At 52.8% G+C, this 17780-nt stretch overlaps 6 protein-coding genes across 6 annotated transcripts; 3 read left to right on the top strand and 3 right to left on the bottom strand.

The window, feature by feature from the left end:
* The first annotated feature begins 604 nt into the window (after nucleotides 1-604).
* On the top strand, nucleotides 605-2204 carry IWZ02DRAFT_110898 (PLC-like phosphodiesterase). Its single transcript, XM_066761358.1, has 2 exons — nucleotides 605-764; nucleotides 824-2204. Exons 1-2 carry the CDS (start codon nucleotides 755-757, stop codon nucleotides 2170-2172), a joined length of 1359 nt encoding a protein of 452 aa, XP_066618225.1. The 5' UTR covers nucleotides 605-754; the 3' UTR covers nucleotides 2173-2204.
* Nucleotides 2205-4914: 2710 nt separating this feature from the next.
* IWZ02DRAFT_437151 (glycoside hydrolase) lies at nucleotides 4915-6130 on the bottom strand (the record flags this gene model as incomplete). Its single annotated transcript, XM_066766591.1, has 3 exons — nucleotides 4915-5111; nucleotides 5167-5528; nucleotides 5589-6130. The coding sequence occupies 3 exons, from the start codon at nucleotides 6128-6130 to the stop codon at nucleotides 4915-4917; spliced, it is 1101 nt and encodes a 366-aa protein (XP_066618226.1).
* An 834-nt stretch (nucleotides 6131-6964) lies between these two features.
* On the bottom strand, nucleotides 6965-8505 carry IWZ02DRAFT_110991 (uncharacterized protein). The gene is made up of 5 exons (XM_066761359.1): nucleotides 8127-8505; nucleotides 7969-8073; nucleotides 7533-7921; nucleotides 7418-7485; nucleotides 6965-7365 (listed from the first exon to the last, which is right to left on the bottom strand). Exons 1-5 carry the CDS (start codon nucleotides 8298-8300, stop codon nucleotides 6989-6991), a joined length of 1113 nt encoding a protein of 370 aa, XP_066618227.1. The 5' UTR covers nucleotides 8301-8505; the 3' UTR covers nucleotides 6965-6988.
* Nucleotides 8506-10686: 2181 nt separating this feature from the next.
* IWZ02DRAFT_463953 (uncharacterized protein) lies at nucleotides 10687-11372 on the bottom strand. Its single transcript, XM_066768374.1, has one exon. It carries the CDS (start codon nucleotides 11235-11237, stop codon nucleotides 10839-10841), a length of 399 nt encoding a protein of 132 aa, XP_066618228.1. The 5' UTR covers nucleotides 11238-11372; the 3' UTR covers nucleotides 10687-10838.
* A 2057-nt stretch (nucleotides 11373-13429) lies between these two features.
* IWZ02DRAFT_510195 (uncharacterized protein) lies at nucleotides 13430-15316 on the top strand. Its single transcript, XM_066770497.1, has one exon. The coding sequence runs from the start codon at nucleotides 13721-13723 to the stop codon at nucleotides 15038-15040; it is 1320 nt and encodes a 439-aa protein (XP_066618229.1). The 5' UTR covers nucleotides 13430-13720; the 3' UTR covers nucleotides 15041-15316.
* Nucleotides 15317-15736: 420 nt separating this feature from the next.
* On the top strand, nucleotides 15737-17158 carry IWZ02DRAFT_494570 (uncharacterized protein; the record flags this gene model as incomplete). Its single annotated transcript, XM_066770036.1, has 2 exons — nucleotides 15737-16182; nucleotides 17146-17158. The coding sequence occupies 2 exons, from the start codon at nucleotides 15737-15739 to the stop codon at nucleotides 17156-17158; spliced, it is 459 nt and encodes a 152-aa protein (XP_066618230.1).
* Between the last annotated feature and the right edge of the window lie 622 nt (nucleotides 17159-17780).

The raw sequence follows: 17780 nt of genomic DNA on the forward strand, positions 1-17780 counted from the left end.
GGGGACGGGCCGCCGGAGCCCTGGCTCGGGGAGGTGGTTTTGCTGGCGCGCGACCTGAGCGGACCTGGACCCCGTCGGCTTGGATGGTTCCCGCGGGTGTGTAAGAATGACGACGGCCCCCTCGAAGACTGGATGGGATGGTGTTGAGGACGGGAGGGCAAAAAGACGGCAGGGGATGGTGGATGGTGGATGGTGGATGGTGGATGGTGGATGGACGGTGGCCTCGGCTCCTCACGTCAGGAGCCCCGACTCCCCTCAACACCACCGCGTCCATCGCCATCCTCCATCCCGCGCCTGGTCTAGCCACCGCGTCCGTCCACGCGCTGCAACTTCTGGCGCTCCGTCGTGTCTGTTCCATCCTCACTCGCACGTGCTGCCGTTTGGCTGCGTGGCCGTCCACTCGCTCATCATTCACGCCATCCAGACACCCTGCTCTGCCACCTTCTCCACTAGGATTGACTCGGCGCCTGCTGATGCCCCTCTCTGCCTCATCATGTCTCTCTCTGCCTCGTCTACTTCACATGCGCCTCTCCCGTGCGATTGGCTGTCAGTCGGTTCTTGCTTGCGTCCTCGACATGCATCCTCGTCCATACGCCTTGCTTGTCCTCGAGGCCTTGGCCAAACAGTTTAAGGAGCTGTCTAGTCCGTGTGTTTCGAAAAATGTGCGTAGATCCGGGCTGTGTATGCATAGCGCCCCCAGCTACTCCCGCGCTTCTTTGTTTCTGCCCCCTATAAGTCTGTTCCTGCTGCCGCCATGGGTCAAGGTAGGCTGCATTCTCTCGTTCCTTCGTTTCCTCCACTTTCTTTACAGAACTACAACCAGGCATGTCGAACGGCTACGTCGAGCTGATCAATGCAACCCCGCATACATGGACACTCTCGCATTCGCACTCGTACCAGATGGACAACTGGTCCTTTCCCAGCATAGTAGCATCGGGAGCCTCTACGCCAGTCTACATCCAGTGGCACGTTGCGGCCGGCAAGAGCTTGGGAGATGACGCCGGCGAGGCTGTCTATTCCGTGGGGGGCACATCTTCCAGCTTCCAAGTCCAGGCCCGATACCGTGACGGTTTCAACCTCGAGGTCTACCTGGTTGATTTGGCCACGCAAAACAATGCTCAAGGCAGCACCATCAGCCTCGGCTGGAACGGCGGGTCTTATGTCAACTGGGTGCTGGGTAGCGCTGACGGGAGCTATACCTCGAATGACGCGTCGGTAGATTGGATGCATCAGAATCTGGCGCTGCTTGGCGATCGAAAAATCCGCCATCTCTGCATGCCCGGCAGCCATGACGCAGGCATGTCTACGTTTGGTACACATACGGACTTGGTTACCAAGCAGAACACCATTACGCAGAAGTTTGACATCGCGACGCAGCTCACGGCGGGCTCGCGGTGGTTCGATATCCGGCCCATACTGAGGAACGGATCCTTCTACACCGGCCACTATAGTGACATTGATGTGCTTGGCTGGCAAGGTGCCGACGGCCAGTCTCTAAACGACATCATCTCGCAAATTAACGATTTCACATCCAAGTACAACGAGCTTGTCATTCTCGACATTTCGCACGCCTATAATGCCGACAGCGACTACGCCGACTTCACCCAGGCCGACTGGGAGACCCTGTTTACAGAGCTGCAAAAGATCAATCACCGCTTGAACACCACGGGCCTGACGACTTCGACGGACCTCAGCAGCAAAACGCTGTCTTCGTTCATTGAAAATGGGCCATGCGTACTCCTCGTGACTGAACTCCAAACTGGAATTTCGCTGCCCAGCGCCGCGTTTGCCGCTGGCATCGTCAACAGCGGCGATTCGTTTCCCATCTACAACAGCTACGCGGACTCTAATGATCTCAATACCATGGTCTCGGACCAACTGTCCAAGCTGTACACGCAGCGAAAGAACCCCGACTCCACATTCTTTTTGCTCTCGTGGACCCTGACGCAAGACGCTCTTGACGTCATCAATGCCGGAACGTCCATCCTCGAGCTCGCGGAACAGGCATACCAGCCGCTGTTCCGGCAAGCGTTTGTCAACTTTACAAGCCAAACGTATCCCAACGTTTTGTACATGGACCTCTTTGGCGCATCGAGCAAGGACGCGTCGGCGCCAAAGACGGAGGTTGCAGCGTTGGCGATGGCGGTGAACAGTCTATATGGGGCGGCTTGAGGTTACTTGTGAATACTGGCATCGAAGACGGCGTTTTGCATCATGGACTGCTACGATGATGAATTAGGGCGGAACAGTGTACGGAGGTTTCTTGTATATGCGTAATCTTGTACATGAAAATGTACGCACATGGCACGAGCTCAATGCCCAAAATGGCTTTTTACGTTCAAGAAAGGCAGCCCCAAAGTCGGATGGGTTGCGTCTTCGGCGAGCGATCAGCCAGCGTCCAGCCTTTGGAATAAGCATGATTTTGCCTCTCGTATACGCTTTAAGCTTAACCTCGAGTCGATCCAATCCGAAGGTGTGCCCGTCTCCCGCGTGCGGGAGAGAGCTCTCAGCGCACTCGATTCCAGCCCGTAGAGCAGGGACCAGCCATGTTCTCTCGCTTCTCGTCCACCTTGCGGTGCGACCTGCGACCTGCGACCTGCGACCTGCGACCTGCGACCTGCCCACCATGGCCATCATCGCACAATCAGTCAAGACGCCCAAACGACCAACTACAACGCACGCAATGACGGCCGTTGGCTGACTGTCAAGGGATGGTTTGTCTGATGGCTCGCCGTCGCTCGACTGACTCGCTGTGGCCTGCCCCCAACACTACATTGTCGCGGCATTTTTCAACAACGTCGAACGTCGCAATCGCTGTGAATTTCCCGGCGCTGGCTCCTCGTGCTCCAACGACGGCTGCGACGGCTGCGACAATTGCGTCGCTGTGCTTGCGGATGCGGTATTTTCCGGTGGTCGAAGGGGAAGGGAAGGGGAAGGGCAAGGGCAAAGTGTGTAGGTGTGGGCGAGATTGAGTGCTTGCTGCTCGCTGCGGGTTTCCCCGCCAGAGCTGAGGGAAACCAGCGGCGAGCGGCGGGGAACGTGAGACGACCGAAACGGCTGGAGACACCATCAAAAAATGTCTTGATGAGCTGCGGCGGCTCTCTTTTCCTTGATTTCCTTGTTCCTGTCCGGCAACGCGAAATTACGCCCTCTGCCTCCTCCCGTCGTTCACCCCACAGCCTGTGTCGAAGAAGCGCTTGTCCAGCAGCCCGCCACCGCCTGCTTGCCTGTCAGCCTCGTGACAAAGCGCTGCTGCACGCGCGCGCTTTGCGAAACTCCCAGATCCCCAGCAGATCTGTTCATCTGTTTCTCTCCGACGCTGACCAGCGACGCGTTGCGTGCGTGGGAGCAAACATGCATAAGCGGACGCGCGCGTGCGTGTGGCGCCAACCAACAGCGAGCGTAATTGGACGCATGAACGACTGCTACAGCGACTGAATGACCAAATAGCCAAACAGCCAAACACAAGCCAGCCTGCTCTTCGCACGCTGTCTCCCATCTGATTTCTCGCCTCTCCTCGTCGCAGCAGACAGCGCCAGCCAGCGCCTTAACCACAAATACCGAAATCGTAATCAATACCGAATTGCGATTCCTCCCGTCGTCATCAACCGCCGTCGCCTCCCCTATCCGTCGGTCGGCCGGCAGAAGTGGGCCCCACACGTACAAAAACACACACACACACACACACACATCTCTTTCCGCTCAGCCTTAGGCCAGCCAAGCAAAACCAAGCTTTTGCGCCGCGCCCGGCCCGAGTGAAAAGGGGTTGGCGGGGGGCCCTGCGAGCAGGTGGTGCAGGGGTCGTCATCAGGCACCCTGCGCCGTCTCGTCGACGACGGATGCAATGACGGAAATTCTTTCGTTCGTTCTGCCACTATCCACGCGCCCGACGTTCGAGTCGAGGCTTGACTCGTCTCGTGCCGTGCTCGCGTGCTGATGGACGAGCTGGCTGGCCGGTTGGTTGGTTGACTGGCTGCTGCTGTCGCCGAGAAAAAAGTTTTGAGGGACCCCGATGAGAAGAAGGTCGAAGAGGAGTGCCTGATGGCTAGATGCGGGAAAGACGGCAAGTGCCAAACGGCAATCGGGAATCGGGAATTAGAGAACGACCCTGTGGTCAAGTCCTCCTTCAACTACGATGAGACATGCTATTGAACTGGACCCTTGTGTGAAGAACAAACTACTGCTTGACAGGCACGGATAGCAGGACTTTCGAACATACGGCCAAAATTCCCCTACGACATCGACCAGTAGAACAACACTCCCGTCCTCAGCGTCCATCGGTCCGACTCAACCTTGCCCGCCTGCCCATCCGGGCAGGTAGATATGCACGAGCAAGGAGCCGACAAAGGCACTCCCCTTGCGGAACAGGTCAGCACCTCAGCAGCGGCAACGGGAGACAAAATGGCTGGACCACCTGGTAGGACTGCGTGCGCCCACGTCAGGCTGCCTGGCTTGCCTTGTTGGCTGGACGCTTGCGTCGGCCGACGTTAGGCGCTGGTGCGCTTCGGACCTGTGCCTTTGAATTTTGCCTTTGCGCTGGCTGGACTGGGGTCGGAGATGAGAGAAGCTTAAAGGGTGGGACAGGGGGATGAGGGACTGGGGTCGTTTTTCGGAGTGGCTTCTCTCCTGTCGAGGGGGTTGGATGCATGCACGCATGCACGCAAAGACGCTGACAGTGTGGCAGATTGGACTTGAATCTCATCCGTCGACCGTCGGTCTATGGACTTGCGGGCGTAAGCACTCCATGCAATAATGCGGCCTTCGACATTGAATCAGAGCTGTGACGGAATTTACAGGACACAGGTGATCAAGTCGGCCCCTCCATCCAAAGCTACCGCCGCTGCCGCTACAAACACTTCCCTTTCACCGCTTCACCCCAACAATCAATGATCTGCCAGAAATAGCTGCAGCCGTCTAGCACGAGGCGGCCGACGGGACGCCAGAGCACTTGCTCGACTTCTCGCCGCCGGTGATGGAGTTGCTGGTCCAGGTCCAGTCGCTGCACGAGCCCGAGCCGCAGAGGATGTAGATGGGGGTGGCGTCGGAGGCGACGCTGCCCTTGACGTTCTGGACGGTGAGACCGGTGATGGGGACGCCAGTGGTAGGCTTGCCTGTCGGGCGTGTCAGTCTTGGCCGAATTCAGGGTGGGAGGCAAGGAAAACGCACCAGTGGGCGAGCCGTTCTCGTAGTCCTGCTCAATGACGATGCCGTACTTGGCAATGTTGTTGAGGGTGATGCCCGAGTAGGTGACGCCCGAGACCTTGCCGGTGGCGTCGTAGACGGTCTTGATGCGCACGCCGTTGTCCGAGTCGACGACCTTGGTGTTTGTGATCTTGACGTTGCTGACCGTGTTGTCGTCGCGGCCGCCGACGGAGCCGATGCTCAGGCCGTGGCCGCCACTGCAGTAGCCGCCCGTGAAGGTGATGTCGGTGCCCGAGTTGACGGCCAGGCAGTCGTCTTGGTTGTAAACCCTGGCGCCGCTGATGGTGATGCCGGTCGACGAGCCGACGTCGAAGGCGTCCGTGTTGCTGGGGACAATCAGTCAGCCAGGCACACGTCCATCCAATTCCCGCAGAATATGAACTTACTGGCCCTTGTCCGCGCCGGCAGAGTTGTCAATGGTGATGCCGTCGAGCGTCAGGTCCTCGGACGAGTTGATGGAGAAGCCCTGCACAGGCGTGTTCTTGACATTCAAGCCCGAGATCTTGGAGTTCTTCTTGAGCGAGTGGGCGTAGAAGAACTTGGGCTTGGTCCTGCCGCCGTTGCTGCCCTCGCCGTCCCACCACTTGGGGCCGTTGCCGTTGATGACGTGCCCGGAGCCGCCCTTGACGGTGATGGCGTTGCCCGAGACGCTGATGAGCGGGCCCTCCCACTCCTTGAACTCAAACGACGTGGTGCCCTCGAACGTCACGGTCGTGCCGTCGTTGAGCTCCGTCAGGTCGAGCGTCTCGCCGGCCGGGACCGTGATCGACTTGAGGATGATGTTGGAGCAAGACGTCTTCTTGCTCTTGACCGACGCGGCGTCGGTGAAGGTGCAGCCAGTGCTGTTGGACGCGGTCATGATGGCCGGGGCGGCCGCAGCCATGGTTGCGGCGCCAGCGCCGAGCATGATAGTGGTAAACTTGACCATTTTTGCAGTATTCAATCAATGAACAACGGGTCGAAAGAGCGACGGTTGCTGGAAAAAAAAAAAGGGAGAGAGTGTGTTTGAATGCTCCGAAGAAGACGAGACATCAGAGTCGCCATCATGGCCGATTTATACCTACACAGGAAATGGGAGAGGGTGTTCAGGCATCCTCGCAGAAGACTGGGCCCACAACGGACAGCGAGGAACAAGAAATGACAAGACTGATCCGCACAAGGGCCTGAGGCTTAGCCTGTCGCCGCGTCAAAGCTCGGCTGCCTCTCCGAGATCTAGGGAGTTGTTACAGGTCTTTTAGCGAGCTGCTTCTGGCCTCAAGCGGACATGGGACGGTGGAGAATAGAACGGGGAACTCGACGACGCATGGGGAAAAGATCTGGAGCTTGGATTCGCTATTGCACACTCCGTCGAGCATCAAAAGTAACAAGCCGTGTGGCGATGCAAGACAACACATTTGCAATTGTGTTCGGCGCGCACCTGTCCCCATCATGGTGCTAGCAAGTGGAAAGGGGGCAAGTGGGTCGAATCGCTCATCATACTGCCGATTCGTGCGTTGAAAGTGTTCCAGGAGTCGACTTCTGCAGAGACGAACGACCCATGTCGTGACGCGCGGGGATGATGGCCATGTGCTAGAGTGATGTGGTCGAGGCGGCGGCGGTGATTCTCCGTCGGCCCCACCGAGCGCACTGCGCTCGCCCATCAACTTGAAACACAAACATACGAGGTTAAATCTGCAGTCGGCAATAGTGGGTATGCAAAGCTCTGACCACAATCGCGCTGTGGGAGCAAAAAGAAACCATGGCGTAGTTTTGGCACAGACAACCCTGCATTACTTTGCTCTCGGAATTATGAAATCTTTTCTTCTCGAATCATCAACTCCGTCTGCTTGTAAATCCCCATCTCCTCGTCGGCATTCTTCTTGCCGCTCGCTGTCGAGGTGCGGTCCGAGACGCTGCTCCCTTGGACCGTCCTGACGTCTGTGGATTGGAGACGGTTCATGTCGTGTCCCTCACTGTTGAGGGTGAATCTCTCTTGACTCTTGCCACGACGCCATCCAGACATGCGCGATGTACTCGTTCCTCCCCGTCGCGAGTCTATGCTGTCCAGTGTCGTCACAGTCTGCACGTATGAGCTGAGTAGTGGGCGGAATGTCGCCAGGTTTGCGGCCAGAATGCCAACCGCCGCTTCAACTGCCGACCAGATGGCAATGGGCGTGACCGTGACTGTGGCGAGTCAGTTATAGTCCGAAAGGATAATATCCAAGTTGAGACCCACATGTATAATCCAACGTCCGATTCAGCGTCGGAAGCGACGACATGCGAATCATGGACGCCACGCTCGAGCTGCGTCGTCTTAGCGAGTTGCCAATTTGAAGTGAGCAACCACTTACAAGTACCCCAGGCACAAGAGGACGATGATGATGATTTTGGCCTGCTTCTTCAACTTGGAATTTCTCAGGAGAAAGATGGGCAGCGTGCTCAGGATCCAATCCGACACAATAGACATGGTGTTGTGCGCGTAGCTTGCGCCAAGAATCGTGCTCTCTGGCAGACAAGAGCCCTTTTTGAGAATGATTTGGTCCCAGAGATGTGATATCGGCGAGCATTGGTTGAGTATAAGGAAAAAGTACCCGATGGAGTAGATGCTGTTGACGGCGATGAGGACCCAAACTGTCCATATTTGCCACTTGAGATTCGTGAGCCGGAGGAAAAAAGCGCAGACTGAGAGTTTGAGAAACACAACGCAGAGGATGTATGTGAGTTCAGCGGCGAGGTATGCCTTTGATTGTTAGATGGTTCAACACGCGTGGTCGAGGAAACCCTCACCTTGAATCCGAAGATGATCCATTTCGTGGGAACTTTCCAAATGTGTTTGCCGAAACCGCTGTAGGCGAGCAGTATCAAGCAGATTCCCATGGCAGTGAAAGCCGCCTGGAAAATGATGCGTTAACGCAGTTCAACCGCAAAAGTCTTGTACGACTTACCCAGGTCAGCATCATCCACCAGTCATCGACACCCCATGACTTGATCTTGATCGCTCTGACATAGAATCGAAGGCATGTTGTGACCCAAACGACCAGCAGGGATATGATGAGCACGACATAAATCACCGTGCCTCTGACCGCAGGCGCATGGGTGAAATCTGCCGATCCTGGCATGCTGGCGCGTTGCAAAAAGAGCAGCAAGAAGGGTATGCCAGCCGCAACTCTTCTTATTCAATAAAAAGAGCGGCACCTGTCTTGAATTTGGGACCCTGACACAGCCACCCATCGACACGCCTCTAGACCCTTCGTCGATCCAAACAAGTCCCGGTGATGAAGAAAAGAGCCAAACAGAGGGTCGAGGGCAAGCCAGTACGAAGGCCAGCCCGTACAGCTCCCAGGCTAAAATTGGGGAATAGTGTGCGGTAGAGTACCATCGTTTTCCCCAGACATGTCAGCATTGATTGGCCAGGTCGGACACTAGGGTGAGCATTAGTACTCCACAGCAGAATCGTTTTCCAGAAGTGGAATGGAAGGTACCAATCATCGACGAAGCGAAATCTGGGAGATGGATGATTTGAAGATGGATGACACGGGACTCAATTGTCCATCGCTCAAGTACGGTTGCCCAGCCCTCTCATCCTGCAGCTCCTGGAGAATTTCGATGTTCCACTCCGGCAAACTTTGACGGAGACTTGAATCCGCAGGGAAGCTGGAAACGAGTCCACTTTTGCTTCAACGCAAGTCAAACCGGTGCTCATTTTCGACTCTGTTTTCTAGTTGAGCATTGCTCTTGTTGCACTTCACATGCTACTCGAAGACATATTTTCTTTCTACTTCCAGTCTCTTGCATCTTGCGTGTTGCCATGTTCTAGCCCTGTATAAGGTCACGGGAAATCTTCCGCTGCAAACGGCTAAGAAATTCACGCCCGGAATCGCGAAGAAGCTGGATGGACCCTTGACATCTGCTAGTCGATTCGCAGCTGGGAAATGATTCCTCCAAACAGCATTTTCCTGTTGCGCGAGACTACAAGCAAGGAATTGGGCGCTGAAGAGTGGTTTCTTCCCTTCGGCCTTTACGGCAGTTCCGGTAGCTGTGTGCGAGTTGTCGGCAGAGTGACGGGCCACAGGACAATGACAGGCCATTTGTACAGCTCCAATTCTGGGACGCTACCTCCAGAGATGCCAGCCGCCGGCCGGAACGATGGAACAGACAATCCTGAGCTTGATTGCGACATCTGCAGTCGACGGAGCTGAGTAACAGCTTGCTGCCGAGGCGACCCCAGCTGAGGCCAGCCAATGTGGCTGTTGAACGGTGGACGCCATAGCCATCACTCATGCCCTGAATCCTTCGAAAGACTATTGAGGCCAAGTCGCTTAGATTGAGCCCAGTTGAAGAAGAGTGTTGGAGGGTCGCTCTCGTCTCGTCGATCGCGGAGTTGGTCCCGCGCAGGCGGAGTCGGCAAATGTAGTAGCCGACCTCCAGAAGCATCATCATTTTTCGAGTCTGATTTCATGTCGTGTCCTTGAAGTGTGGTGAGGCCAATGTTGAGGTTGTGTTTGTGCGCAGTTGAAGAGAGTTGGCGGGTGGCAGGGATGCTGTTGAAGCCAATCGCTAAGCGAGGTCCAAAGCCCCTCGTTCACCCAAACCCAACTCCACCCGTGCCATCTTCATCACCAGACGGGCGGTCGAATGCTCCTCATCCGCGTCCTCGTTTTCCTTGGAATTCTCTCGTCTTGTCGCTCCGCTACAGTCAATTTCGCATCGGGCTTCGATCTCATTGCTCTTCCATGAGAACAGCGGTCCTCCAAGCCTTTTTGTTCGGCACAGCAGAAGTCGCTCCTTGATAGATGTTTATTGGTTTTGTCTTGATTTTTCTGCAGGAAACTGATCTTGGCATCTGCAGCTTGAGCATGTAGCTGATCAAAAAATTCTTGGGCTCATGCAGAGGAGCTTTGTTTTGTAAACTACTCTGCAGCTTATGCTCAGCGTCAATAACTTTCAAAGAAATAACAAGAGCAAGACAGGAGAATAACGGGAGATTATGTTAATTTGAGCCCTTTCATTTAGCCCGACTAACAATGTAGCTGAAATCCCCTTACTATACCTCTTACTAAGGTGCAGCCGCTTATATATATACAGATTTAACATCAGAGACTGGGGTTGCAAAGCTCGAAGTGAGACTTGTTAGCCGGTTGCCTAACTGGAAGTTAAAGGGGAAAAAAAAAGAAAAAGTTGTGGCTCGTTCACGCTGAACTCCGGCGGGAGAGAGTTAATTCAAGGAAAAGCGCCCTTCGCTCTGCCACATTTTAAGGAGCTTCTGTCCGCTACTCTGCGGCTAGCAAATATCTGACGACACTAATATCAATTGGCTGTTGTGTAGAATAATCAAGAATTATTGCGATGGATGTTGTAAGTACGCAGGGATTCAGTCAGCATTTCCCCTCAAGGCGAGTCTGTCGCTGTCCGTTCTCAGCTCTTGTGGTCTGTTTGGGTGGCAAACCGAAACATCTCGATTGCCCTATCTGCGTGATGCTCTGGAACAACTGCGTCGCTCAACATCATGCTTAAGCTGCAGCAAATGGCGCGCTGCTCTACCTCACTTGGAGAGAGTCTCTCGCTGGCTCTCATTCCGTTGCCTCCATTTCTTATCGCGGCTGTTAGGTACGCCACTCTCACCAGCCATCCGAATTCTTTTCGACCAATCGAGTCATTCATCGAACCCTTGTCACTGCAACACATCCGCACCACTTGCTGCCAGTGGTGGTGGTAGTGGTGGTAGTAGTTTGACCGTCTGCGCCTTTGCCAATGTAGGTAGCCTGTCCACCACTCCCTTTCTCCTGAATACTCAACATTGACAACCAAAGCACTCCAAAACGCAAAAAAAGAAAAAATCGGTTATGAGCGACGCCTCTGGAAGTCGGACCCAGGCTCCTAAACCGTTTTATGAGTTCGTTTTGCGAGTTTGTTGAGGTGGGAACTTGCGAAGCAGGTTCCCACTGAGACGAGCGAATGACTAATCTAAAGAGGGAAGTGGACACGCTTACATCCGCGACCTTTGAGCAAGAACTGAGGAATGGGTAGACTAAAAAGGGAAGCAGATGCGCTAGCATCTACGACCTTATGAGCAAGTTATTGTGTGTAACGGTAGGTGGGTGAAGAAGGTGCACACTTAATGGGAACGACGGCGTGACACGGCGACACGGCGACACGGCGACACCAACACTGATGTGAGCGACAACCTCGACAACCTCGATAACATCAACAATCTCAAGCCACAAATCTCAATTGACAACCCGAGATATCTTCTCGACGCGACTTCTTACTGATGCGACATTCTTTGCATGCCGCAACCTGTCGACACTGTGTTTAATTGACGCGAAATTGTCTTGACATGACATCCTCAGCATGACATTCTTATGCTGTTTACATTCAATGCCACTTTTGGCGTGACTTTTGACGTGACTTTTGACGTGGCTTTTAACGTGACTTTCAACGCGACTTTCGACGCATGTTCGACGCGAAATCTTCGCCATGTAGACGCGACGCAACTACTCAACGCGATACAGCAGGCGAAACGTGACTGGATCATTGCTCCACAAACCTCAAAGACGAATCATGCACAAAAAGACCCTGTCAAACAAGGTACCCAGCGAGAAGCGGCAATAATGGCACTCCTGGCCTTTGGCCGGGTTGCAGCCGACGGGAGCTGTGAGAGGGGACTCATGTCCAGCACTGGGGAAAAAAAAAAAAAAAAAAATCTAACCACGAAAGAAATAAATACCGAGTTGGCGAAGTCCTTTCTCCATGCCCTTTTACGAGACAGAGAATAATTCAAGACGTTGTGGCTGGGCTGCCGGCCCTTTGTTTAGAGGCACATGTTGGTGGGTGCGGTTGACGGCCAGCATACCTCCATCCACCACAACAAAAATCAGTCGCTAAAAAAGGGACGAAAATTAGACCCAAATTCACTGAATTATCTAAAGCAGGTATTAAAAATACTAAAAGAAAAATGTGGTCGGCTTGGTGCTGCTTGTGCTGGCCAGGCTGCTGGCTGAAGCACGTTAAGACGAAACATGGCAGCGGCCAGCATACGTCCATCTTCACCACAATAAAATCTGGCCGTCCAAAACAAAGCAAAAAAAAATTGAGCCAGGGAGTCATGACATTGATTCAACTCAAAGTAAAAATAAAAAAAATCCAAGATGGACGTGGTGCTGTTTCTGCGATCAAGGCTGCTGGCTGTTAACCTAGGAGAGGTGCTATCGGCAGCACACACAACTTGGCACCGCGGCAAAAAATCAGACGCCCAAAAAACCCTAAGGGAAAAGACCTTAGTCATCGCATTAATCGAAAGACGCATAAAAAAAAATTTACCGACCTGGTGCTGTTCTGCTGGCTGGGCTGCTAGCCATCAACGCAGTGAAAGGTGCTGTTAGCGTCTGGCACAAGGCCTAGCACCACGGAAAAAATTCATACGCTGAAATAAATGCGACCAAGAGAAACAGAAGCATCACATCAATCATGATACGCATCGAACAAAATTTATTTTGAGGCGTAGTGCTGTTGTACTGGCTGGGTTGCTGGCTAGGTACCTTGTGCATTAACCCTTGCGGAGAGAGATGCTATTACGGACACGACCTAGCACCACGGGAAAAAATCGCACGCCTATAAAAATGGGACCACGAGAATCAGAAGCATCGCATCTAACATAACATGCTTCGAAGAAATTTTACAGACGTGGTGCTTTCGTGCTGGCGATCACTTTGATTAGTGGTGTATTGCGCTTGTTCGCTGGACCAGCAGGCGGGTGGCGCACCCGGGCCGCGGATAGAGCTGGTAGAGCCACGGCCAAGCCACGGCCACTGCTCACCGCCCCAGGCTCCGCGTCCGCCTATCAACAACAACAACAACAACGCCAGCGATAGCGACATGCCACAGACACGACCCATCCACGGCGAGAGACGGCTGCAAAATCCTCGCCAATTGACAGCTGCCAACAAACAGCCAAGCCCGCTGATGGCGAAAGATGACTGCGAGACCGCTACCTCAGGCGCCATTCAATACAGCCACGACACGATGAGAGGCTGGCGGCCCTCATAGGCCGTAGGGCTGGAATAGAGGCGACGAGGCTGCCGCAAGATCGCCATTACCGTGAACAACTGCCCGTGCTGAAGGAAATCGCCGCGGCATCACCAACAGTCTACGGCATGGGCGCTCCGCTCTGGCCCGCCAAGTCGTCGCAAGGCCGTGCCGACCAAGACGTCAGGTCATCAACACCACGACAATCACAAGCATGTTGCACCAACAATGAGGAGCTGACGCCGCAGCCTTCCTTCTACCCAAGTGGAGATCTATCCTAGACCTTTGAGTACAGCTGAGCCTTTTTTTTTTTTTTTTTTTTTCTCTCTCCGGTTTTGGTTTCCTTTTTTCGATCTTTTCTTGTCCCCTCCTCCAAGTCTGAACAAGTCCGAGTCTTGTCCACCGTGCCCTCGCACAGTGCTCATCTATTCAAGAAGCTGAGCAACCATCCACCAGATGTCTAGGGACAAGGACAGGAGGACTAGGTCCAAGAGCCCTGAGAGGCGCCGCGGCCATGGCCACGGCCACGACCGGCGATGGTGGCCCTGGAACGAGTGCCGGCGGCAGGACCAGCAGAAGGGGTGGCGACAGCGGAACCGTGTCCACGACCAGCACCTCCACCGGAAGAGGCGCTACGGCCCGGGCCACGGCGGGTGGTGCTACGGCCTCGAGGAGTGTCGGATCCCTCACCCGGTCCGGTCATGGTCTGATCTCCATCGCCATCGTCGCCACCGCCCTCGTAATCATCGTCCCTGTCTTCTTCTTCTTCCTCTTCTTCTTCCTCTTCTTCTTCCTCTTCTTCTTCCTCTTCTTCTTCCTCTTCTTCTTCCTCTTCCTCCTCTTCTTCTTCCTCTTCTTCCTCTTCTTCTTCTTCTTCTTCGTCGGCCCTCTTACGCTTCTTGTTGGTCTTGAGAGTCTTGCAGATCAAGACGTAGAGGGCGCCCATGTCCTCGCTATCGACACTCTTCAGAAACTTGACGATGGCAATCGCATCGGCAACCTCGGCCGTCTCGACGTTATCTTCTTTTTCCAACAACTCCAGGGCAAATTCGTGGAAGTCCGCGCCCGTGCTGTTGGAGGAGCTTTGAGCGCCGCGCCTGTTGATGAAGTGGGGGGCCTTGCCCGTGTCGATGAAGGCATCCAAGACGTTGGTCAGAAGGGCCTTCTTGGCGTCGCTGTTCATGAGAGACCTCTTCCAATCATTGGCGCGGGTCAGAGAAGCCACGCGGGCCCTGGTCCTGTCCGTGTGGCCGCCGCCCTGGGCTGGCCTGTCGACCATGATTTTGGCGAGCTCGTAGAGCATGTTGATGACCGTGTTGAGCTGGCCCGACATGAAGGCCATGTTGTTGTGGTTGATCTGTTCGGAAAAGCTCAACAGGGCGGGGTTCGTCGGATTCAGCCACTTGACGGTCTTGTTGGCAGCAGACAGGCTCAAGATGATGTCATTGATGGCCTGCATAGCAGTCGAGGCCTCGTCGCTTCCGACAGTGGCGCCGGCGGCGGAGGGCTCGGCGGCGCTGGCAGCAGCACCGGCGGCGGAGGGTTCTCCGGTGACTTGGGCGCCAGGAGTGCCGGCCGTGGACAACAGCGCGGGATCAGCGGGACCGGACATTGTGTCTGCCACCAGAGCGTTAGCAAGGTGGACTCAAGAAGCAGTGGTTGGTCCGTCAACTTACATCGAAAATGTATGAGAGATTCGGGGTTGTTGGTTGAAAAGAGCCTTGACGGTGGTGATCTTGAGGCAAAAAGTGAGCAAGAAACACGCGTCACGGAAGATTGGCCCACGTACCTTGAGGTCGTTCGAGAAGAAGACCTTGTTGCGAAGATTCCTTGAATACGGTCCTTCTGAAACGACAGTCAGTAAGAGGGGCGCGTCATGTCACACTTGGTAAACGCACCTTGGTGTTGTTTGCCGAGGGCAAGTCTTGTGGTGGACAGCCCTTGAGGATGCGCCTCTGGGAAGAATGTCAGCAAGGAAGAGAGGGCAGTCATCAGGTTGGAAACGTACTCGAGGTGTGTTGCTGGAAGTAAGAGAGGAAAGGGTGGTGGTGATGGAGGGAAGTGGTGGTGGAAGGATGCGGTAGAGGGTTGTGGAAGAGTAGAGACTCGGCTACGCGTGGTGGTGTTTGTGAGCGTCGAGGAACCGCCAGAGGCGACTGGATTTTTTGGTTGCCGGCGGACCTACTGTGGGCACGCCGTAGGGACAATTTTTTTCCTGCTTGTTTTGAACGGCGGCGCAAAAGATTGTTTCGGTGGCGGTTTGTGGACATTTGCTCACAACCACCACAACGCTCCTGCCTCTCCAACCCGCCGCCTCTCCACCTCTCAACCTCTCAACATCCTCTCCTAACCCTCCTCTGCCTCGTCGCTACCGACATCCCAGCATTTACGACTGCCACTCTTCTTCTTTGCCCAGCCTGCTCTGCTCCGTCCGCACCACCCCGCTCGCACTACTTCGCTCGCCCCCCGCTTGTTGGTGCCGCCTGACACTGGCGACGCCGCTAGACAAGTACGCGGACGCTCGACCAAGATGACTGCGTATCGCCATCGCCCATCGCTGCGTGACGAGCTCGATCGTGTCACAACCGACGAGGACGATGCTGAGATATTCGAATTCCTTGAAGAGATCGACTCTCTGCAAGCTGCTCCCAATGAGCGCTGGCAGTCGCCCAAGACCCAGCACCGTCAGGACTACGTCCTGAAGATGTATCTCGGATTCCTCAGGAATTGGTTGCTCAGGAGAGAGCACCAAAACAGCCCGGACGACGTCTTGATGACGACCGCCTTCCCTTCGGATGTCCCTAAGCTCGTCCACCGGCTCCAATCCTTCATGACCGCCACTTTTCTCAAAGCCAGGCCCCGCTCCCATCAGAGCAACGAGCGCATTCAGTATCGCTCCCTGGCCAAGTACCGCGAATGTATGCTGTTTTGGGTCCGCCACGTCTTCACTGGCCGTACCGAGGCCCCTTATAGCTAGTAAGGGAAACACCTACATACTAGTTATTATGGACTAACTATTAAAAGGCGTAATCCTAGAACCCTATCATAATCTAATAGCGGAGGCCGTAGTAATGTTATTCCTATGAACATACTACTAGCACTATAGGTTACCTAAGGCTATTACATTAAACTAGGATCTATAGTTTATAAGTCTTTTATAGGAACATATCTATAAACTATTAAAGGTTTAACGGCGCCTCTTAATAGGTTACTACCTCGAGATAGATAGTTAGACTAAGAGAGTAAATATAGAGGTTAAGTAGATATTAGCTATGCTAATTAACTAAGTATAGGATGATTAGGCTAACTACTTACTAGTTATTAAGTTCGCGTTAAATAATAGAATATTAGCTACTATAGGCCTTAGCCTATTCTTCTTATTACATGGCTATTATGCTAACCCCTTATAAATAAGACTCTTAGAAAACCCCTAGAGCGTTACTAACCCGTAAACACTAGTAGTATAAGGTAATACCATCATAATAAAGATCTAAGAGGCTACTACTAAGGCGGAAAATATAATAACTATATCCTAGGTAGCCTAGGAGTAGTAGGTAAACTACTACTATAACACCTTACCTATATATAAGGTAGGAGATAAAGTTTAGCTAAGCCTTTATAATATATCTACGAACCATCCTATTTAGAAACTAGACTACTAGTTAGTAAAGTATACCGTAATATAAGTTATTCTAAATAAGGCCTACTAGTTAGATATTCTAGGTACCATCCATAACATCTTTAACATAGATCTACTATAACTAGTATCTAATAATACCTTACTAAGCTAGGCGTGTATGGATTATTAGCTACCTATAGTCGTTATTAATAATAAGAATAAGTAGGAAGTAGAGTATATACTAGATGAGTATTAATATTAAAACCGTTAAGAGTTCTTAGTAAAGTAGACTAGGTATATAAGACTAATATAGGAACTAGCATCTATGTTTAAGGATATAGCGGCTATTAATAAGTTTAAAGCTAGTTAATAAGTTTAGGTTAGAGGTAAGGGAGCGCCGCTAGATAATAAGTAAATAATAGTAGACCCTAGTAGTAGAACATCTAATAAGCGCCGGCACTAACTAAGTAAATAACTAGTAGTATTACCTATACCTAGGTGCTATAGTATTAGGCTTAAGTAAGTAGACTAGCTACGTTAGGATTCTAACTAATAAGAGGCTACCGGTAATACGTACTAACTATATAAGTCTACCTATAATGATCCTCTTTATAAAGCCTAGAACTACTTAACCCTACTTATACTCTACTTACTATTCTACTAACTCTATAATCTTCATGACTATACTACCTTATAACCTTATTATCTTACTATACTATAGATGCTAATAATAACTACCTACGTAACTTACGTAACTATGTTACTAAACTTAAGAATCCCCCTCCTCTAGTTAACGCTATAGATCCTATAGCTCCTCCTATTACCCCTATAGACTTAGCCTTCCCTCCTAATAAGGCTAACCCTACTATTTACCATAATACTTACCCTATTAACCCCTACTTTAGTGCTACTCTCTATATTCCTCCTATCTTTAGTAATATTAAAGACCTCCTTA

Source organism: Phyllosticta citriasiana (assembly GCF_038021145.1).
Source record: "Phyllosticta citriasiana strain CBS 120426 chromosome Unknown IWZ02scaffold_18, whole genome shotgun sequence".
NCBI lineage: Eukaryota > Fungi > Ascomycota > Dothideomycetes > Botryosphaeriales > Phyllostictaceae > Phyllosticta > Phyllosticta citriasiana.

Bases quoted from the DNA above. Each gene is read 5' to 3' on its own strand.
- IWZ02DRAFT_110991 (XM_066761359.1), bottom strand. From the start codon at position 8,300: ATGCCAGGATCGGCAGATTTCACCCATGCGCCTGCGGTCAGAGGCACG. The intron at 8,074-8,126 runs GTAAGTCGTACA...ATCATTTTCCAG, and splicing joins GGTGGATGATGCTGACCTGG to GCGGCTTTCACTGCCATGGG. The intron at 7,486-7,532 runs GTAAGTGGTTGC...AAGACGACGCAG, and splicing joins CTCTTGTGCCTGGGGTACTT to CTCGAGCGTGGCGTCCATGA.
- IWZ02DRAFT_463953 (XM_066768374.1), bottom strand. From the start codon at position 11,237: ATGCTAGCGCATCTGCTTCCCTTTTTAGTCTACCCATTCCTCAGTTCT.
- IWZ02DRAFT_510195 (XM_066770497.1), top strand. From the start codon at position 13,721: ATGGCCACGGCCACGACCGGCGATGGTGGCCCTGGAACGAGTGCCGGC.